Below are 22,665 nucleotides of genomic sequence, written 5' to 3'. Positions count from 1 at the left end.
TTGGGTCCACAAAACAAAGGGAAACAAAAAGGCAAACGCTTCCCAGTGAAAGGCTTGGTGCTGCCGTCTCGTGGGAAAAGGGAGAAGGGGAACGTGGGTAATAAAAGCAGAAATGCAAAAAGGGGAGGAAAAAAAAAGATTTTTAAAAAGTTGCTAACATCAACACTCCCACTTTTGTTTCAAGACGGCTGTGGGCTTTATTGCTCACAGATCAGTTTCCTTTGCAGGTGATGTGGGCCCAGAATGACATCACCAGCAGAGCAGCCAAGAGCATCTCCGTGCCAGGATGACCGAAGCTGAGAGGAATGTATTATCACAGGCCTCTGAGGGACTTGCCAGTGCATTCCTTGCTGGGGGTGCTGCGATGGGGGAGGCAGAGAGGAGACAATTTTACGAAGACTGAAAGGAAACTTTGTGGAGGAAAGATCTGGGGTCACAGTCCTGCTGTCTCCTCTAAGAAGATCTAATTATGGCCATGTACTTCAAAAAGAGGGTTTAACTAAAACCAGATTTAGCAGGGCACTGCTTAGGAAGTACAGACTGAATCCTCGGCCTCGCCTTTGAGGAAAATGTGAAATGCTTCAGTGCACTGGCAACACCATCGCTGTGGTTGTAAGGAATAATTCAAAGCTGCAGCAAGGAAAGCAAGACCCAATCTAAAATCCTCAACACTTCCATGAAGTCTTACAATAAAATGTGACTAAACACAACATTGATGCTCTCAGATAGACAGTACGTAAGTGTTAGATACTGAGTGTGTATTTACATACACGTCGTGTGGTGGGGTAAAAGAGTCTCCGCATTCTCGGGGATAGTTTTGGATATGATCAAATTACTCACAAAGCAGTTGCACAGATCTCCCTTAATGAGCTCCAACAAAGCCTTTCTGCTGCATTGCACCCTCTATTTGGCAGACCATGTCCCATGCATATGAAAGAAACTCCCTCCTCCCCCCATTTCTGAAAGCTTTCAGGCTATTTCTGCCCTCAATCCTGCTCCGCTGTCTCAGTGGTCCTCACTGCAAGCCTATACCTGAACCATTAAAATCAGTGGGAGCCTTCCAGTGCTTTTAATAGCAGCAAAATGTGCTGTCGACAAACTGGATTAAAAGAAGAGTACAAGACAAATTGTTTAGAGATTAGCACCTCTAAAAATGTCAAGATTTTAAACCTCCTCTCCTAGGTCAATTGAGAGGTTGAAGCACTGCTAAGGTTACACAGAGCTCTCTCCTTTTCCACTAGAAGAAAAAGCCTTGCTGATCAAATAAAGTTTATCATTGATCCTTAAGATCTCTCTGCCCCCACCCCCCTACCTCAGTTCCTTAAAAGGGAAGGCAAGAGGGCTGGGACTAGGCAGAACAGAGAACAACCGGGTACCACTTCATGTTAACACTGCTTTACGTAAGAGGTTTTTTGGGACAGGGAAGTGCCAATAGCTGGTTTGGCTGCAGCCACCTCAGCTGGTGTCCCAGCTCATGCCAACAGCTCACTCTCCAGAGCATGGCTAAAGATCAGGAGGTGCCTATGCTGGGAGGACTAATTTTATCCTTGCAGCTGCTGCTGCACCGTCTCCTGCTCTTCAGGTGTTCACTGCAAGACACATTGTCAATGCAGCTTCAGTCAGACCCCTCATTCTCTACTTGCCAGACCACAGAATCCTTAACCCACCATCTGCCACCAAAGGTCTCTGAGCGGGACCTAAGGGCCTCCAGCTCTTCACCTTATTCCTCAGCCTTGGCAGGAGGCTCCAGGAAGATGGATTCCTATGGACAAACAGCTGTTACATGAACAGCAGCTGAGGTGAGCAGGTGTGCAAAAGGGGAATTTTGGTCAAATGGTAAAAGCAGAAAATACTCTCCCTAACTTTATAAATTTTCCCACCTTTAGATATTATTACAGCACCCTATAGGGAAATTTGCAGAACACTTCAGCCACCATGTCTGTAGAAGCACTTCCCAATAAAAATGGCAGATTACTTTCATCTCCATCTGGCAATTAGTTGTCATTACTTTTTTCCTGTAACATGCCAACCTTTTCCACAACCTTTCTGCAGCTTAGTTGCACTTGGTATTGCAGAGCCAACACCAACAGACAGGCACTCCAGCTCTCTCCATTTACCCCTCCTAGCAGTCTACATTTTGAAGATCCCTGTGTACAATTTTCTCCTTTTTATATTTTTCAAGAATAATTGTACTTGACAAATCATGTTTTCCTGTTATTTCCTTCCTGTGCAAGGCTGACCTAATAATTAGTCCCTCATAGGGACTGTTTGCTTTCATATCAAATTGTTGTGGATGGATTAGAGATAATGTATGAAAGTGTATGTAAAAAAATATTCCAAAGTAAATACATTAAGAGAGTGCTAGAAATACATTAGAACTGAGGCATATTTCTGCTCTTAAAGTATTTCTCTTTTTATCTTGTTCAAACTTTAACAGGGCAGCAAAAGCAGATGTTGCCTCTGAAAGTTGGTGTGGAGAACAATGGTTAGGAAAGACTGATAAAATACTCTGAGGAAAGAAACCGCTTAAATTACTTAGATCCAGGACAGAAATTATTACTGTTCTCATTGTACCAGACTGCTGTGAGATGGCCGTCTCACAGGACTGTTCTTCCTCTGGCTCACCCTGTCTCATTAACATTATAACTGCCAGTGCAACAGAGTGGCTGATGGGCAAAGTTCACCTCCATGTCCCTTTTCTTTTTCATGGAGACTACAAGTCTGTTCAGCTCTTAATAAAATAACCCTCAGGCCTTGAAGCACCAGTGTAAACCAAATTTTATATATATGCATATATATTTATATTTGTATTTTATATTTATAGAGAGAGAGTGGTACTTATAAAACAAGTACGCCTATACAAGCATAGAAATGCCTTTGGACAGATCAGTTCTCTGTCCCAATATGCAGATCAAGTGAGTATGGGAGTTTTTTGTATGTCTTAGCCTATGGCAACTTCATCTTTCTACTACAAACTCTTTCTTTTTAACAAAAAGCTATTGCTGTTTGCCACTGTAGGGCTTTCCTGAGAAGTCATCCTATCACTCTCTTTCTCAATGAATATAGCCCTCAAAAGATACTACTTGCAGTTTTTAATACCTACAAAGATGTGGGTGCAGCCTCACTTTCATGTGCACTCAGCAAACAAAGGTGAGGAGTTTGAGATCATTTAAGGCTGTACACCAGTGAGTGGTTTCCAGGCTGTCCTGATTTTGCTAATCTGCTCTGCAAGTGATCTGGGAGGAGGACATTGAAGAGGGAGCGATGTGCATGCTTGGTTTTCTGTGTTTAGCTACATGCCATGTTCTCTCTGCTTGGCCGTTACTAAACTTTTAATGAATTTTTTCATTAGCACCTTAGACAAACAAAGTGGATTAGATAGCAAACATCAGGTTTCCCATGTCACTCAGCATAACTCAAAAGGGCTTCAGCAGTAGCCGACAGTACAGAGGCACTGGCAATTAAAGCCAGTGGATTTAGTTGCTTTTAAAGATCTGCTTTCAATAGAAGTTCAAATTCAAGTTCTCATTTCTTTTTCATTGCTGCTTTTCCAAAAGTTGTAGAATATAGAAAAACTGAAGTTTAAAACACACAGAAGAGTATGAGAAAATGCCTGCAGAGATGATACTTGATATCTCAACAGTAGTAATGTGAGATAGATAGAAAACTTTAATAGTTCTTTGAAGGGAGTGAGTTCAAAAGAGGTCATAATCTTCGGCTAATTAGTGGCCTTCATGACTTGAGGTGGAGTAATAAGGTGGTAACAATTGTCAAATTAAAGGGAATTTAAAATGGAAAGACAAATGTAAATGGAATTTTAATACAACTTCTGTAGCATTTCAGTTGTCTGCATGTCCACACATACACAGATATTCAGCACAGAGAAAAAATGTCATCTATGAGAATCAGATGTGAAATTGCTTCTTACTTGGAAGTACAACAATTTTTTTTTTTTATTTTCTGCTAAGAGAATCAAATCACTAAGATGCAGAAGCATTTTTGTCCTTTAAAGTTTGTCAATAAACCCAAGAAAATAGAGAGACAGAAAACCAGCAGTTATTAAACCAGGAAATATGGTCACTGTAGCTCATGTGCCACTTACTCAAAGCTGGCGCTGAACTGAGCTCAGGAAATACACTGAACAATTTAGCTCCTGGCTTTTTGCAAATGTCTGCCACCAGACTGTGGTTTCCTCAAAAGCATTTCTTCTTTGAAGTTGCTTTAAGTATTCTCCTCAGCACTTTTATTTAAAAAAAATATTTAAAAGAAAAAACAAAGTTGTACATTGATTTCAAGCAGCTTGGTATGAGCCTGAAGATTTAATATTGAAAAACTGAGGCTTGAGGTTACTGAGTGCTCATTCTTCACCTAAGGTAGGTGCTCTTTCTTTTCTTACAGAGTCAGAGAACAAATTACTCCCACAAGGAGGACAAACACTTGAATAAAAAAACTGGAGCATGTGACCCCATGAGATAAACACTGCACATAGTCCATTGCAGGCTGGGGACGTTTTATAAAACATGAAAATATTTTCTTCTAGGGGAACATAGATCTTACCTGAGGCATGCATCTTCAAAAATAAGAAAAATAATGCGAATGGTTTGTGGCTTTGCAAGCCTAAATGCAAAGGGCATGGCAAAGTCCCTACCACTTGTATGCCAGTATCCTAATGTGTGTTGTGTTACCCCGTCCTCCTGCTGTGACAGTGTCCCGTCCTTCACAAAATGTAGCGCCTAGCAAAGCAAGCCAGTCCCAAACTTGCCAACACAAATAATGTCTGATCAAAAGCTACCAGGAGGTGAACCCAAAACGGGCATGAGTCATTCAAAACAAATTCCTTTCTTAATTCACACGTACACTACAGGAACGTTCAATGGTATTCCTCCAACTCTAGACTTGCACAGTAATGCACTTACTAATAGCAGGGATGGACTGACATTTACAAATGGTTTACGCACGAGTTCAGTGCCATTTAAACACAGAAAATGTGAGACCGTGTCAGCAGTGTCACTGCTGAGCTGATAAGCTCTGGGATGCTGGGGATACTCTGCCCATCTCAGGTACTCACCTCTCCCGCTCCTGTTCCAAGAGGTTGGTAAAGTCATCACTCTTGTTCATGTAGTCTGTATGTTTATGTTTCTCATTTTCTAGCTCATAAACTGTGCGGCGATGGCACTTCTCTGCCAACAGGAGCTGTTCCAGCATGCGCCGATACGTCTCTTTCTGCTTTTCTTCAAGTCTGTCCAGCTGGATTGTAGGAAAGGAGAACACACTGTTGTAAAGGTCTCCTTGCTTACTTCATCTGATTTATTAACCAACAATGTTGTGTTTGGTAAATGCGAGTCCCGTAATTTTATGTCTTGGGCTTTACATAAAGCAGTGACTAGAAATAAAAATAACTGTCCTGTAAAAGTAGTTATTTCTTTGGACGGAGTGTTTGCAATAAACATTTACACAGTTCTCAGATACACAAAGGACAGAACTTTGCTTAGTTTTAGCTTAAGAAATAATTTTGTTGCAGTGCAGAATTTCCCCTGTGGTGAGGTATTATGCACACTTCCACCATTTCATATGGGAAAAGCTGTAGCAAATGCCAGGGCAGGGCAGCATACGGGCCTTCAGATCCTGGGAGCCCGAGTTCATGCACCTGTATGTGCACCAGACACCTAGATGTGGAGCCTAACGTGTAAGCTCAAGGCTTTTATTTGAGTTATACATCTTCAGTGCACCTGTAGGATTGTTGAGAGAAAAAGTCTAAACTATTTAGATTCAGCATAGATTCAGATTTACATTACCAAATACAATTCATTCTAAGCCTTTGGGTTTTCCCCCAGCCTGTTTTTTTTTGACAGAATTTTCTTTATTAGCAACATTTTACCTTTTTTGTCTTCTGTTTTGTTTGTTTGTTTGTTTTTTAAATCAGTTTAATATGACAATTGTTATTGACACACTAATGCCAGGGAGGTGTGTCTGAAAAGTTATTAGAGCACTCTGAAGCCACCACGGCTATTCGTGTTATTACTTTCAGTGTTTCTCTGAAGCAGATTTCAAACTCTATCCTCCTCTCTGCCAAGGCAGCCCACAGCCCTGGCACTTCTGTGCTTGCCTGCCCATGGCACAGCAGCTGGCAGAACCTGCTCTGCCCACACCCAGCCCTTACCCTGCCAGAATCACATCTTCCTCAGCCCAGGCTGCACCAAGCTGTTGCTGTTTCACAGAGTGCCTCACCAAACTGAGGGAAGTAAGAGAACAGGAGGACCACGGCAATTTGCTTGCCAAAGCAAATTTTTTACTTTTTACCATTACTTTTGGAGAGCAAAAAGTAAAACAAAAGTAAAAGAGTCATTGCATTTTATAAAGGAGCCAGGCTGAGTTCAGCCTTTGAGAGTATGTCTCTTGCAGTGTTTTGCCAATGACCAGGCCCAACAAAAATGATACAGCCAGCAGGAAGATGAACCAATACACAGACTGTATTGTAGACAAAAATGTTACAATATGAATGACTGCCGGGGGTACAAACAGGTCAACCAGCTTGTACATGATCGATGCCACCCCCAACGATCCCACAAATTACATAACTCGGCCCACAACAGGTGGTACAAACGGAGCCCCGAGGTTGCCCATAGTTAGCATGGGAAACAGCCAGACCAGCAAGCTAAGCACATAAGAGAAAGGTGCCCACATGGTGACTCTCACCCGATCAGCCCACGTTCACAAAGGTCTTAAGCAGACTGGGGCCCAGCTCCAGGGAGAGTCAGGAGGTCTGCCCTGAACCAGGAAGCTCTGGGGAGTGCACTCCACAGACAGACACTCCTAACTCCCTGCAAGTGGTCCCAGCTTTTATCCCCAGGCACACACCTGACCTTTGTCAACTCAGTGCGGGACCCCTGGGGCTCGTTTCCCTTCTGGCTCTCCCTGCAGGGCCGGCCGCACCCTGGGGGGAAGCTATAAGGCAAACTCACCACCTCTTTATGAAGGGCTGTGAGAATCACCCATATGTCAACCTTAATTCGGGGCTCAGGGTTCAGAGCCCAGCATTTCATGCACTTCAAACATTTTGTTGGCATCCTATTTTTGCTCTAACAGAAACCCCTGTAGACCTACAAATGACAGAAGTTTTATACTTAAGTCCGCATCAAATTATCAGCTTCTTTAGACAAAAGCCCTGCTAAGCTCTGTTAATCTGCTTGGACCATATTTCACGCATGCTCTGACATGCTAAAGTTTGCTTTCTTTATTTACTGTTATCCCAAAAAAATTCCAGAAGATGCTTCAATGAGAATATACATTACAAATATATACTGTGATAAACACAATCCTTGGTAAAAAAATTAAATGTTCTAGGAGGAGGAACTATGAAGATTTGGACAGGTGCTACAGTATGTTATATTGTATGTTGTTGCATGCTGTTTCTCTGTGCCCTGGACTGTTATGAAGCTATAAATATGAGCAGAGGCTGCTTATTTAGGCATTCACACTGGCCTCAGACATTCCCAGGTCAATTCTAGATTCAGTTATTGCTTAGGTTTTACAGAAAGGGATCAAATCCTACAGATCTTCTTTAGGAGCTGAACCAACTTTGCAGTTCTAGAGCTTAAGTGATGTAAAACGATTATGGATTTATGATCCCATAAATATGGTCAAAGTCTATCTCTAAAGGTCTTCTTCTCCTAACTACTCAAATGACAGTGGTCTAATATGCCAAGAAAACCAAAGACTGCCTACCAGTGTTGTGAGCAGTAGAGTGGAGCCTGTAATTGAAAGGAATTTTAAAACCCTAAATATAGCACCCAAAGATTTTAGTTTCACTTAACAGCACCAACCCCAAGGACCATACAAGCTCTTTGTTGTTTTTGTTCAAACCAGTGACTTTGGTTAGGATTTATTCTGCAGTTGAATAAACAAGAATATTCAATTTTTCTATGATTTCTTGTGATTTGTACAAATGCTGTGTCACCCTCTTATGTGTTTTACACACATCCAAAATATGTGGAGTCTTGCTTCTCATTAGGATTCCCCCTGCACAGGCATAGTGATATAAATCAAGAAGTTATTACCTCTGAAATTGGTTTCTCATAGACGTCTTCCCCTATAGACTTTTCTTGGGCAAGGATGGCATCCCTGTGTAGCACTCGGAGCACATTCTCTGGTGTTGCAGACCCATAATGAGCTTCTAAAACTTCAGGTTTGGTTTTCTCTGTCTTCAGCATGTGGATCACATCCTCTCTTGCCTGTAACATTGCAAATCACTACCATAAGCCAACCTAATAACCAACAGGGAATATAGGGTCATTTCATACGTAGGGACTGTACACACAAAACCAGAATAAATTAGAAGAATGCTGGGCTGACAATGCAAATATAAAAACTCTGGAAGATACCAGAGTAAACATGATTCGTGCAATCTGAATGTTGTCCTTGTAAGGCAGTTACCATATTCCTGCTTGCCATTACATTTGGATGCTATGATCCCTATTATCTAGGTTGCAGCTATAGCCTCTTCAGATATTTACCTTCCTCACTTCCCTTGCTGTGCCCTGACTGGAATAAGGAGATGAGCAGAAGAAGCAGCACAAGTGGGCTAGATTAGTATTTCACACAGAGCCTCAAATCAAGTATTTCCTACTCCTTCCCCACTTGACTTTCTGACTAAATATTCTCTTCAAGTAAGCTTTAAAATTGAGTTTTCTAAATTTTGTTTGTTTAAAACAAAAGCCCAGAAATGTTACAGATCAAAGCTAACTGGCACAACTGGTGGCAGACCCAAAGAGGCTGAGCAAACCCATCGGGCAGCAGTGGAGGGCTGCTGGTGCAGGAGTGGGGAGCATACCTGGGAGCACTGGTGCTCCTCTGGCCAAGGGGAGTGTGGGTCCCAGGTCCTGATCCCTGCCCTGAGTGGGAGCCCCAGCTTCATGCAGCATGACCAGGCATCTGGGCATGACGAGACTGCTCTGCAAGGCCACCTGGCTATGAATAAGGGGCATTTTAGAGCTTTGCTGCAGACAAGTGCTTAATCCTGAGCCCTGTTTCTAATGATACTTGGCGACATCTGTTAAGCCATCTGTAAAATGGGGGTAGGGCACTTGCTTGTCCTTCAATACAGGTTCGTAAGGTCATGATCCAGGGAGGGGCTGTAGAAGGTACAAGTTTTCGGTGGGCACAACAGAGTTCCTGGATTTCCCTGGGGAGTATCTGTCGCACAAGCCCAAAGGCATGGGGGGCAGAAGAGTATGGGCACCAACTTTTCTCTCGCCTGCCATTCTGACACTCAACCCGTGCTAGTTTGGGAAGCAAAGTAAGGTTTAAAGAAAGGTTTAGAAAAAAATCCCTTACAAATCCTACTCCTATGTAAGCAATGACTGTTTAGGATTTATGGGCTGACCAATGTTTCGTGCTTTTCCACAGTGCTCATAGTGGCACTGTGTATTATCCCTGTAGCAAATCTTAAATCTTTACCCAGTACCACAGAGACATCACAGCACTACAAAAACACCTGCTTTTAAAATGAGCAAGAAAATAATTTCAGGAAATGGCAAGGACTATTTGATATTTTTATTTTTTCTTTAATAAAATAAGATAACATGAAAATAAAACAAACAAAAAAAAAAAAGAGAGAAAAAAAAAGAGAAAAAAAAAAAAAAGAGCTTGAGGCAAAGGTCACAGCACTCGATTGAGAACTAGCCTAATTGTAAACAGCTAGATGTAGTGTCTTACTCTCCACAACTTTTTGTAACCTTAAGTACAGGCTTTGTGCATGTCTTCAAGATACAAACTACTGCCTGGAATGCTATTAATGTTGTTGCAGCATGAGCTTGGGAAAGGTGCATCATTCATGGCTGTCAAAACTACAAGTGAATTATGCGAGCTAGTCCCACTGAGTGCCAAAAGAGCATGTACACCTCACTACATCACGTCCTGCAAATATGTCACTCACGCTACAGGAAAATGTTATTTTAGGAAAGTTTTAGGCAGGTTTGAGAATCTATCACTTTTTATAACCATGTAAAAATAACAATTATCTTTTTGTCATTGTTACTATGAAGCCAATGCTTCAATATTGAAGGAAAAGCCCTTAAAAAGTCTAATAGGATAGCGTGGGAGTTTAAGGGTATTTATAAATACCCAGATTTTATGACATGTCTTGGGCCTTTTTAAGAAGAGACAGTTTTGGGGCCATATCTGTGTCTTGCCCCAATGAACGAATTTAGTGTCCCACTGTGTGTCTTGCAGCAGGGGCTCCATGCCACAGGTGTGCTCAGGGAGAGCACTGTGCAAATAGAGCACCCAGAACAGCAGGATGAGTGGGCAGCAACCTTCTACCCTATGCACCAAAGGCCACAACCAAGCATGCTGAAACTTTGATTCATTCTGTTCCTGAGCACAGAAAGCTTCAGCCCTCCCCCTGCCCCACTCCTCAGGGACAGGCACACCTCGGACCCAGGGGTATTCATAAGGGGAGAAGGATGTGTTCGTTCTCTCCTGTTGAAGCTGTTGGGCCCCAGATGGTATAATTAAACATTGTCAGGGATAGGCAAGGCAAGCAGAGAGAACTTGGGCATGGTGATTTAATACTATGACTTGGAAGAGTAAAGAGCTGGATTCCAGTCCCTGCAATGGTTATTTAATACCGTAATAGCTGACAGAGGGACTAAATGCTGCTCTTAGAGAGTGCCCCAGCCCCTGTCCAGTTGTGCACTGCCATGCATAGTTTTCTTCCAGCCTCATTAGTCTTTAAAAATTAGCGATTAAAATGGAGCAACTTCAGCATGAGGGAATGAGTCCCTGGAACAGCTTATAACTTGCCAGCTAAGGAAGGTTTCTGGAAGCTGTCGGTTTGGGTCTCCCAACAGCCAGAGGAAGCTGAGCCTCAGGTGCAGGTGATGCTGAATGGAGGAACTGGTACCTCAGGCAGGAAAGAAGCTGTCCAAGCTCAGTTCTGAGCTTTGAAGAAAACCACTATTCATTGCTTCATTGTTAAATCAAGCAGTGACATTTAGTTCCAGGGGACAGGGCAGGGCTGTCAGCCCTTGGAAACCCTTCATTGCAGCCCAAGGGGAGGGTACCCAGTCTGAGAACAGGCTGCGTGGAAGCATCCCCAGGGTGCAGACAGCTCCCCACTCACATATCCCTTCTTGGGCACCTCTCACTCTGCAGGCACTCAGAATCTAGATCACGTTAGCATGGCAAGTTGCCTGCTGCCTTTTCTGGGCTTGGCCATTGCCCCTGACGGTGAATTAGCTGAAAAGATAACATGTACTCAGTTTTAATGGACCTATGATACCAGTTTGTGAAAAGCAAACTAACAGATGCACACTCAGGTTGCTAGGAAACATTGGAGCAAAAAAAAAAAAAGGGCTTTGTGCTAATAATAAACTGGAGAGAAATTTGGTTTTATTTTGTCAGCAATAAGCCCCAGCATAGGAACATTCTGAAGTGCAGCTACTCTAGGTTGGTGTCCTGGTTCTGTGTAAAAAGGGGTTCAGGGCAGGACCCACACGGAACAGAACTATGTACTCGCCGCTCCCCTACCTGAGAGAGAGAGAGACACTTTGGAAAAAAAATGAAGTATATTGTTTAACAGGGAACAGAAAACGAAAAAGGGAGGTAAGGAAAATAATATATACAAAGATTTGGGGAAAAGTACAAAAAAATAAAATATACAAAACCCTCAGAAATGGTTCCAGGGTCCCACGGAGTGAAAGGACAACCTCCCTCTCCGAGCTCCAAGGCAGGAGTGAAATTAGAAACCACTCCCTGCCTCTTATCAGAGTGTGTGTGGGAAGGGGAGGGAATACAATGGTTCACCCCCACCCGGGGTCCTCCCAGTTGCTGGAAGGTCACGACCCCATTCCAAGCCTCAAACCACAACAGTTGGAGAGCGGCCCAGGAGACATCCAAACCTCCTATCAGCCTCTGGATTTTCAAACTCTAGTAAGTGCCTCTGAAACTCTTCAGGATAATACAGAGGGAAGGAGCTAAAACAGCAGGACCGTGTAGCTCGTGATTTCATGTTTCCTCCAACTGACCAATTTTCCACTGAAACAACTAGAAGAGATCTCATGTAGAGAAGCTTTCTTTCAATGTATAGTGAGCAGCTATCACTATATTAAACTGCAAGATACAGACCAGAAAACAAGTCAGAACAATCCTGGAGAATGCCTGGGCTACTTCAACACATGTACCTGAAAAAAGATATGAGAAGCTCAAGGCGGGGAGGTCTTAGCTAAAAAGAAGGTCTTAGGGCTTAGCCAAGAAGACAGAACCAACTGGCAAGTTGTTTCTACTGGTGGATATCTACTGTAGGTGCCTCCCTTGTCTCAAAGCTCAGTGCTGTTTAGCATAAATCATAAGCTAAGAGACAAACACAAGGAAGAGATTTCAAATTGGAAGTAAACTTGAGTATAAATCCCAGAGGGAAGTTGTTCACTGGTTTGGTAGGAGGAACATGATGTTTGGCATAGGACAGTTATCTCTCAGGTCCTTCTTTTTGTTTTGTTAGTGCTCTGATGACAGACAGTATTCAAGCATGAGAAGATCATATACTGCAACACCTTGTAACATAAGGAAACTTATCTGCATAACTCTGGAAGACTGCAATTAGTCAGCAAAGATCTTTAAGGTCAAGACACAGAATTTAGGAAATGCATAAATTTACTTTGTTTTTTCATTAAGAAAATTTCATCAAGAGAAGTGTGGCCAGCAGGTCAAGGGAGGTGATTTTCCCCCTCTATTCTACTCTGGTGAGATCCCACCTGGAGTACTGCATCCAGTTCTGGAGCCCCCATTACAAGAGGGACATGGACCTGCTGGAGCGTGTCCAGAGAAGGGCCACAAGAATGATCCGAGGGCTGGAGCAGCTCTCCTACGAGGACAGACTGAGAGAGTTGGGGCTGTTCAGTCTGGAGAAGAGAAGGCTCCAAGATGGCCTTATTGTGGCCTTCCAGTATCTTAGGGGGGCCTACAAGAAAGCTGGGGAGGGACTTTTTAGGATCTCAAGTAACAACAGAACTAGAGGGAATGGGGCAAAGCTGGAAGTGGGCAGATTCAGGCTGGATGTGAGGAAGAAGTTCTTCACCATGAGAGTGGTGAGACCCTGGAATGGGTTGCCCAGGGAGGTGGTTGAGGCTCCATCCCTGGGGGTCTTTAAGACCAGGCTGGATGAGGCTCTAGACAGCCTGATCTAGTGGGAGGTGTCCCTGCTCATGGCAGAGGGGTTGGAACTGGGTGACCCTTGTGGTCCCTTCCAGCCCTGACAGATTCTGGCTGATCTGTTTTAGTAGAGGACTTTAGAGCCCTAATGGCTTAATGGTTGGACTTGATGATCTTAAAGGTCTCTTCCAACCGAAAGGATTCTATGATTCTATGATTATTTAAACTGTCCTAGAGAAAACTCCAAGCTAACTTTCTATCTATACTGTTAAGGTAGTGAGTTGTTGAAAATAAGCAGATTTTTCTGTTAATGAAGTGCCTCCAAGTAATTGATTCTTTAAACAGTAGGAACAATGAAAGCAGACTAAAGAAGAGGCCACTTTTACCTCTTAGTAATACTCTGAAGGCAAGGAACAGAGAAAGCCAGGCATATTGAGAGGTGTTTTTCGCACTCATTTTCTCCAGGAGCAAAGCCTGCTTAGAGACTCACTATCTATCAAACTCATAAAACCATAGAACAGCTCAGGTTGGGAGAAACCTCAAAAGACCATCTGGTCCAACATTTGTGGGAAAGGCAGCCTAGATGAGACCATCTAACATTGTGTCCAATTGCATCTTGAGTACTTCCAGTGATGTGACCTGTATCTCCACCAGGGGATAGAGGAGGTTGTTCTAGCAATTGATATTCTCACTTTAAAGAATTTCTCATGTTGAGATGAAACTTCTGGTGCCACCTGTATCCATTGCTCCTTGTTCTCTCTGTGTGGTTCCTTGTGAAGAAAGAGCCTCTGTCTTCTTTGTAGCTACCCTTTAAGTACTGGAATACTGTGATGAGGTCCTCCCCAAGCCTTTTTATCTCCAGAAAGAAAAGATTAAATTTCTTCAGTCTTTCCTCATAGGGTAGGTTCTCCAGCCCTTTGATCATCTTCATGGCCTTTCTTTGGACCTTCTCCAGCTTGTCTTCATCTTTACTGAATTGTGGGTATCAGCAATGGACACTGTGCTCAGTTAATTCCTTCAGCTGTTCTTGTTTACTGGAGGTGCCAAGATCTAAGGGCTGATGAACTCAGATCGTGACTGTATCCATGGAGGAGCTGAAGGGCCATGGAGCACTGCTGTCCCACACAGCTTTGCCCGCTTTCCTTTTCCTCCTCTCTACTACCTATTGATAAGCTCACGGAATTAAGATGTGGGGTCTGTGTTTCTACCTGGGAAATATGAGACAATGCTTCACCCCCTCCAGAGTGCATGCTAGCTGCCCAGATAGAAGGCTGATGTGAGGCCACTTTTTGCAGGGCTACCCTGAAACACTCACTTTGGGCAGAATAAAAGAGAAGGGATTTCTTTTGCTCACTGGCTTGAGCAGAACAGGAGTCTGAGTTCCAAACCTCGCTTTACTACGTGACTAGTAAAATATTTAAATTATATAGAAAGGATGTAAAGAGGTCCCTGAATAAAACTGAAACCATTTAGGAAACAATAGCATGACTCCGCTGCTTGTAAAGGGGGACTGGGAGCCTAGCAACCAAATTCTTGGTCAATGGAAAGACTGTTACACAAGCCCATCGTTCTGATGGGCTTCCTCCTCATGCCCTGCCCTAGCAATTTACTACAGCCCTCTCTCCCCATTCCCACAGTCTTTGGCCTCTCCTGTGAAGCTGCTAACAAAACTCAGCACCCACTAAACAGGGAATTTTTCCAATAGGCCTTTTGTCTCCTGGGAAATGGGACTGAGCTGATAAAACTCATTTCATATAAGGAATCTAGTAAATCAGAAAAGAAAATCAGTTGTATTCCTAATGGGCTAAATGGAGCCAAAGTAATCACTGTCAGCTGAGAGTAAACTCCAACTCAAGATCCTTTGCTCTCCTAAACTCTTCTCCTGAATTTTGATTGTAACTAGCCTCCCTGTAAATTCACAGTTCACCTCTCTTGAAACCAGTTACCAGTGGCTATTTCTGTCATAGTTCTATATTTGGAGCCATCTAAAATACATCTAAAAACTTCAGAGTAATATAAATATTTCAATAACATGATGACAAACCTTTTAATGAATTCAAAGATGTTTTGAAAATTCCAAAGCAGGAATAGTATTTATATGGAATACACTTCTTTAATATTTGGAAGATCTGGTATTTCTAGATCTTGACTATTTCTTTTCTAGTTATCATGACACTTATGTCTGCATGAGTGAAAGCACTAAGTAATAGAGGTTTAATCTTTATGAAGCCATATATTTCTTGCCAGTGATCAATTGCAAGAAATAACTCTCAAACCACAGACAGGAACCTTTACTTCTGCTTGTGTTGTTGTTACTTACATTGCACATATTTCAGGTTATTTATAGTGCAACAGCTGCTCTGTACTAAATCAGAAACTAGATAAGGTCACAGGTTCTCCATGTAACATTGTGGTCTTACCAGTGGCTGATTTCCTAAATTCCAATAGACTTTACAAACGTTTCACCTAGAGCTAACAAATATCACACTCAAGGCATCCTTCTGAGGGAGATCAGGAGGATGTTCTCACATTGCATTCTGCGCTATCCAGGACAAGCCCATGCTGTGTCATCACTAGGGCAGGAACAGTCTTATTTCTGAAAATTCCCTTTAGAGACCTCAGAAAGTGAATACAGTGTGTTCGTTTAGTTTACTTTAATGAGGAAATCATCCTCAGACAGGGGTACTCCAAAACCTGTATCTGTAAAACTTTCTTAATGTTAATCCACTAATCCCTGTTTAAACTCAGAAAGTTCCCTTTTTTTCTTATCTTAGGAGGAAATTATAATAATTTAAAGGAAAGTGCACTTTCTTCATTTTGTGTCATGCTGCTATGAATACGAATAGAGCAATAAAAATTGCCTCAGACTACTGGAGTGATGCTTTTGTTAAGGGCCTTATTCCCCAAACTATCCCTACAGACTGCAACAGGGACTGGGTAGCAGTCTTCCAGGGGCAGATGTACTTAGTCCACTAAGTATTTGTCAGAGCTGGGAAGTTAGATGCTCTACTGAATATTACATCATCCTAAGCTCTTTTTTGTCTAAAAACTCAAAAAATACTTTTATATCCTATAACAGCTATCTCTACTAGCCTTGTTTGTATCACTCAGTGAGTCTAGCTAAGGCAAAATGCTGGCTAATGACGTGTATACATAGCATTTCTTCCGAGTTTTTCTTGTACTCTATGTGCAGCAAAGGTTTTTTTTCTTCCTTTTCATCTCAGCTTAATTTCTTAATACTTGAAATCATGGAGTGCACTTGCACAAATTTTCCTTTAACATTTCTGGACTCTGGTCTCAGTACGTCATTTATTTGGAGGTAGAGCGGTGACTTCAGCAATGCAAAGTGACCATCGGTGGTTTTGTACAAAAATTTAGTGAAATATAATGGAAATGCAAGTGAACCTTCGGGACTCTGAGGATATGAAACAGAGTTGTCCAGTCTTCTCCACACCATGCAGAACTTTCTGGCCTTGCTTGAAGCCTTTGGAGCGATACAGTGTATTTCATTTTGTTGTGCATTATCTTATAGAGATAACACAGAAAGTCCCTCTAAAATCAATACTGGAGGAGAAGCACATGATAGACCAGCTCATCCACTGCACAAACCCTCTGAAGTGGCTCCAGAAGAATTACATCAGAGATTAATTTGGCCTCTTATGTTTAAAAAAAATCCACACTGAAGATTGCAGAGCGGAGGAGAAGCAGCACTGAGCAATGTATTACTTCTTGCAGCAAGCTTCGAAACAGATCAAATGAGCACTAGAAGACATCTGTCTGTTATTTCCTGCCCACACAGCTTTGTTCTGCTTTATTGCCAGAGAGCTCTATGGATGATGTCACTTTTTTTCTGAAGAAAACAGGCCACCAGAGCCTTTCACTGACATAATTAATTATCTGTAGTCTGGGCCACGGCCAGACAAATCCCATGGCAAGGCCCCGAGAAGTATTAACTCCACACTGCTTGATGTTTTTAGAATTATTAGAGTCTGGGATATCCCATCTTGTATTTTCACACTGAATAGCTGCTTTGCTTGATATTTTCAAACCGTGAGGCAGTTACTGCAGCATGTAGAATTACAGTGTCATGGTCCAGTCAGCACAGAGAGACCAATGCCAGGGGTCACTGTCAGTTATGCACATGAATCGGCATGTTGAGATACGCTCTACATGTTTCGGCAACATACCACAGTGGCTAAACCTGCTCGTTCGGGTTTGCTCTATCCAGTCATATAGTCTCAGCCAATATTAACCATGTAATAACATTATGCATGTGACCTGAAGACTGGCAGCAAGCAGAGACCATGGATTGATTCAACTAGCAGCAGGGAGAGGAAGGAACATCTGTTAAAACACCTTTTTGGACATCTGAGCAGGAAGAGTCATGAAGAACAATGCATGAATGACTGTATTCACAATTCAGAGCATCATGCAGTGTGCATGTTAACAAATGAGATAATTGCCAAAGCAACTCTAGGTCTTACTTCTGTCCAGCACTAGTCACCATAATGCTTGCAAAGGCAGAGGAGTGCTCCCTGGTTCAGGTACTCCAAACGAGCCATGAAAACACAAATAACTAAGTCCCTATTCCGGTTTATTCATAATAAGACAATGATCTGCATCTTTCCATGTCCCAGGTGAATGGCCAGTCATGAGCTACTATAGCAGCATGGGAAGTCATTAAAACTGCAGCACATTTCCCACACATTTTATATGGTTTTATACTGCTAGAGACATGTAGTAAGCTGCTATGTTCCTTTTGTAACTGCAACATATTTTATGATCAGTTAGCACCTCTTTAAGAAGAAAAAAAAGATGACTAAGGAAAGGGTAATAACAGAAAAGGCATTTCTTTTCCTCTTTCTTGTGTTATCATCTGCCCCTTAATCTTATGCTAACCAGTCCAGATCAAGACTCTAGAGATCCATTGTTCATGGACCTCTTTCTTGTGCTTCACACATAAAATTAACCTCCCATGCTCCAATTTCCATTCCATAAAGGAAATAATACTTCCCAGAAAAGTTGTGAGATTTAATGCATAAGATGTAGGTACTAACATTATGAATAGTACAAGAAATACAGCCGTCTAACACCAATATGTTTGTTCTCCTAGTCATTTTCCCCAATCATTATATTCTTTTATTTCTTCCATGTTTATCTACTTCTATCATTCAGTTTGATGAAATCCATTGGAAACTAAAAGTATCTTCATTAGAAAAGTAACTCAAGTTGTCTAAATTTCTCTCTGAAAGTGCTTCATTGACTGCATAAGGAACTGGAGCATCTGAAATTAGGTGCTCTGACCTGAAGTTCAGGGGGGAGGCACTTGCAGCTGCTGGCATAAGTACCCCTTCTCCAAGGGGAACAAACCTGCCCAGGTATTATTTTCCACAGTAATCTAGCTGTCCTTTGCCAGCAATGAGCACACGTGGAGCAGAATGGAGCAAGAGACAAGCTGGTGCCAGTGGGGTTGTAGCTGTCAGGATGATGGAGCTCAGAGGAAATCCTTCTGCCTCCTCTGTGGAGACAAGAGCATAAGATGCGAGCAGGATACAAGCAGATGTAAGTGTGTATACATGTGTAATAAACTGTATACACAACATTCTTTTGTACAAGCATTTTGTACAAAACAAAGCTGTTTTTCAGTGCTCTCTGCTACACGGATGTGCATTCAAGTTACTGATGACTGATGAATGGGCAAGAACAGTAGGACTGCATTACAGTGAGCACCTACCAGCATAGCAAATTATTTAACAGGGGAGTTGTCAGAGGAAACGAGAGAAGTGGTGCAAACTCTTAGAGTGATGTAACTTAGAGAAGAGGGGTAACCAAAGGCACAGAACAGGAGCTCCTGTCCATGCCCATGGTGCCCTGACAACTTCCTGCTGTTCCTGAAATCCCCCTGATCCTCTCCAATGCCTGACCTTCCCCTCACCCTCCCCAAGCCCCACATGGACATCCTCTCCTCTCTCCATCCTCCCACTGCATTCCCAGGAGCAACTCTGAAGCCCTTCAAAATGCCATTTTGCCTGAACGGGTGAGCCTGCCTGAGCCAAAGCTGGGGAAACGGGTTTTCATGACGAAGCTGACCACATCAATACTCCTGTTTCTGACTTGTTTAAACTTGAAGGTGACAAACGCCTGGAAGTTACCAAGAAACTGTACTTGGGTTAGTCAGTTCCACTCATTTTGCTGGCATGGAAGAATTGATGCTATTATTTTTGCAAATTAAAACAATCATTTCCAGGATAAGAAAGACTTCACTTGCAAAATCCAAACCATTCCTCTCTTACGAAAGGGCTTCCTTTCATAATGTCTCAGCAGTGCATCATTTTTGGTGCTGCTTGTACACAGCCTCAGAAATAAGTCACTGAGCTCATTTGATTTTGGACATCATGCAAAATTCTACACTGAAGCCAGCAATTTTGTAAAGATGTGGCAAGACACAGGATGTTAAGTAGGGCCAGCAGCTTTCTATGTGGAAATGTTACATTTCTCTCATTTTAGTCAACCAATAGGTGGAGCCTTTAACCCTAGAAACAAGACACTTTCTCAGATAGCACATTCTCACAATTATTATATAAAGACTTATATTTGTTTTTATTAAAGCTCATTTTGGATGGAAAATAATCTGTTTCACTCTCAAGAGCTTATCTGATCCTCAGCTGGAGAACAGGAGACACAAACTTAATAAATAGACAACTGGGGCAGCAAAGTTAATAAAAACAGACTCAGCTACAACTGCAATGTTAAATTAACAACTGGTGACTCAGAGTACTGGACAGCATTATGACACATAAGATGTATGCTCATTGCAGGCTCTCCCAAGAATCTCAGATATTTTAAAGCCAGAGAATACATGCATCTAACATTTATTACAAAAGGGTTGGCCCTGTCCTCTCCCACAGAGTGAGCTTTCTCTCAAGAAAATGAGAAAAAGATACAAGCTTTCTCATTACTGTTGCATCGAGTATAAAATTTCTATTAAATAAACGAAAAAAAAAGGGTGGGGGAAGGGGGAAGGGTCAAATGACATCAGTTGAGTAAATTTGTTTTTAAAAGATTTCAAAGGAACATCAGTTAAACATACTGCTCCAAATGGGAGCAAAACGAAAACTTAAAAGATGATCAAGGGCACTCCTTACTGTTCTGTTTTGGACAGAAGACCAAGAGTTTTTGAAAAAAAAAAGAAAACAAGCTGCTCAGACTTTCCCCTCCACTCTAGAGGAGATATTAAATGGATAAGAGACACCTGCCAATTATTCCTTTCTCTTCTGACCCTCCAAGCCTAAATAACATGATAGATATAGCTCTGATAAGCACAGCTTGGGCATTAACAGAGGAGGACGTTAAAAGATCTTTGTGAAAGGGCTTTTCAGCCCACAGCTGCCCAGTGACAGTGACATTTTATTCAGGATAATTACTTTGAAAAACATATAATTCTAAAGCAATTTCATTACCAAAGAGATAGCTATCATTGCTATGGTTGATAGTGCCTCTGCCCTTAATTTCAGAGGGAGCAGAAAATTGACTGAGTAGCACAATTTAACTGTATTTCAGTACACTGTCTCAGCTTTTTTTTTTTTCCCCCTTTTCTCTCATAAAACAGCAGGGCTCTATTTTAAAATTCATGACTCTGGGACTTGTTAGACAAGCCCTGCTTACCCCCCATGGTATCTCCTGCACTTTGCACAGTAATGACTGCAAGCTACAAGGGGAAAACAAACAAACAAACAAACAAACAAACAAACAAAATCCAACCCAAACTTATTCCGGAAAAAATTAATCTCTGGTTATAAATTATTCAGTGAAAATAGAAGAGCGCATTTGTGGTCTGAAGTCTATCCTAACAATCTTTTTTGTTGTTTTGCAAAAGCCTGCTTCACCAGAAAAACACAAACAAAGCGTCAGTCAAAGGGGAGAGAATTTTTAAACTCATTGCACTGATATTCTTATGCCAGACATTTTTAGGAATTATATTTAAGACTCTCATTTTGCTACAGTATGGATACCATCTTTCTCTTCATTATCTTGCCTTTTCTATGTCCCATTTCATGTCACCGGCTCGGCTTCATTTATCACTGTTGTATTCCTCCTTGCCTTACACTTTTTTTCTTCTATTGCCCAACCTCTTTCCTCTCATTCCATTCTCCTTAAGTCATCTCTCCCTCCTCATATTAACCCTATCTTCTCTTTTTCCTCATAGCTCTGTACATGCCAATTTTTTTCTCTCAGGGAATTTGAATTTCGTCTGTATGGTACGCTCAGAAAATCCTAAAGTATTTAAAACCAATTAACAAGACTTCACAGTTATAAACACTTATGCAGATCTACTCTACATGCGCTTTTCTCTGGCTTTACCTCTTTCCACTCTGGCTCCTCTTCAGCTTCTCAAGCTGTGAGATGTTGCTAATGACCATTGAAAACTCCTTCTCTTCACTGTTAAGTACTCATTCCTCTGGTGCCAAGGCATTTTGTCCCAAATTTCTCTTCTGACTTTAATATTACCCAAAAGAAACACATCTGGTTTCCACCCACCTATACATCCCATATTCCCCACTTGCGCTTAGAGGCAGCTCAATATTTCATAATATTAATGCATGAGTATCAGGAAAGGCAGCGAAGAGAAAATACAGGCATTTGCATGGTGTTTTTAAGTAACCAATACCTAAGTGGCTATCACGGTATTGTTTCAGCATCTCAGGAAAGTCAAGCTCAAAACAAAAGCAGTTCAAGGCATTACATGAAAGTTTACACACTGCAGCAAAAGGAGAAAGAGACAGAGAAACACCACAACTACAGCTACAGCATCAAACTCTCTAGCTTATATCAATCAGACCAACAAGAGACAGGAAAGCCAAGTAAAGCCGTGTCAGCTGAGAAAGAGAAATATTAAACTCATTGTACAAGGCATCTGTGAGCTCTCTCATGGTGCAGTTCCAGCTACAGACATTAAAGATGCACCCAAGCTGTAATCAGTGCCAATCAAGAGGTGATGGAAGATGTGGAAAGTTTATTTTGCTAAAGAAAACTGAAAGTACATGGCATGGCTAGCACAGCAAAACAAATGCTCAGAGGGTGTGAGGCTACTGTCTAACAACACATCAGGCAGTAAACAGTAGGGAGGGAGGCAGGCTTTTCAAAGCATGGTTGAACAAAATTTCAAAAATGTTTCATTAGGCATAATTACAATTTCACTAGAAATTAAATACATTTGCTAAACGTTAAAACGTTTTGGTTCTGGAGATATTTTCCAATAGGAGTAGTCAAGCTAAACAATTCACCTAGTCTTAAAACACAGATTGATATATTCATGACAAAGGTTAAATGAAGGGCTTGCCTAAAGTATTAGCTGCTGGATCTTGATTTACAGCAGATTTAGGTTTTTATGTCCAGGATGCTCAGGAAAATAGATCAGTCAATGCATCTGCAGTATGAGGATGAGGAAATGATAAAAAGGTAGAATGGGGAAAAAGGTCACAGCTAGAGAAATAAAAGAGAAGGGAAGGAAAGCTG

General features: G+C 41.9%; 1 protein-coding gene across 1 annotated transcript in view; it reads right to left on the bottom strand.

Moving 5' to 3' along the window:
* Positions 1–5,068: 5,068 nt before the first annotated feature.
* LOC103774798 (filamin-A-interacting protein 1-like) overlaps positions 5,069–22,665 on the bottom strand; it is a gene marked incomplete at its 3' end in the record, with an annotated part of 38,669 nt that continues 21,072 nt past the window's right edge. The window contains exons 3-4 of the mRNA XM_008942229.1: positions 8,058–8,231; positions 5,069–5,247 (exon numbers count right to left, since the gene is read on the bottom strand). Coding sequence (XP_008940477.1) covers positions 5,069–5,247; positions 8,058–8,231 — 353 coding nt within the window. The remainder of the gene's footprint in view (positions 5,248–8,057; positions 8,232–22,665) is intronic.

Source organism: Merops nubicus, unplaced genomic scaffold (assembly GCF_000691845.1).
Source record: "Merops nubicus isolate BGI_N331 unplaced genomic scaffold, ASM69184v1 scaffold20060, whole genome shotgun sequence".
Classification (NCBI taxonomy): domain Eukaryota; kingdom Metazoa; phylum Chordata; class Aves; order Coraciiformes; family Meropidae; genus Merops; species Merops nubicus.
Note: the sequence above shows the minus strand (reverse complement) of the source record. Positions and strands in the feature narration are given on the sequence as shown.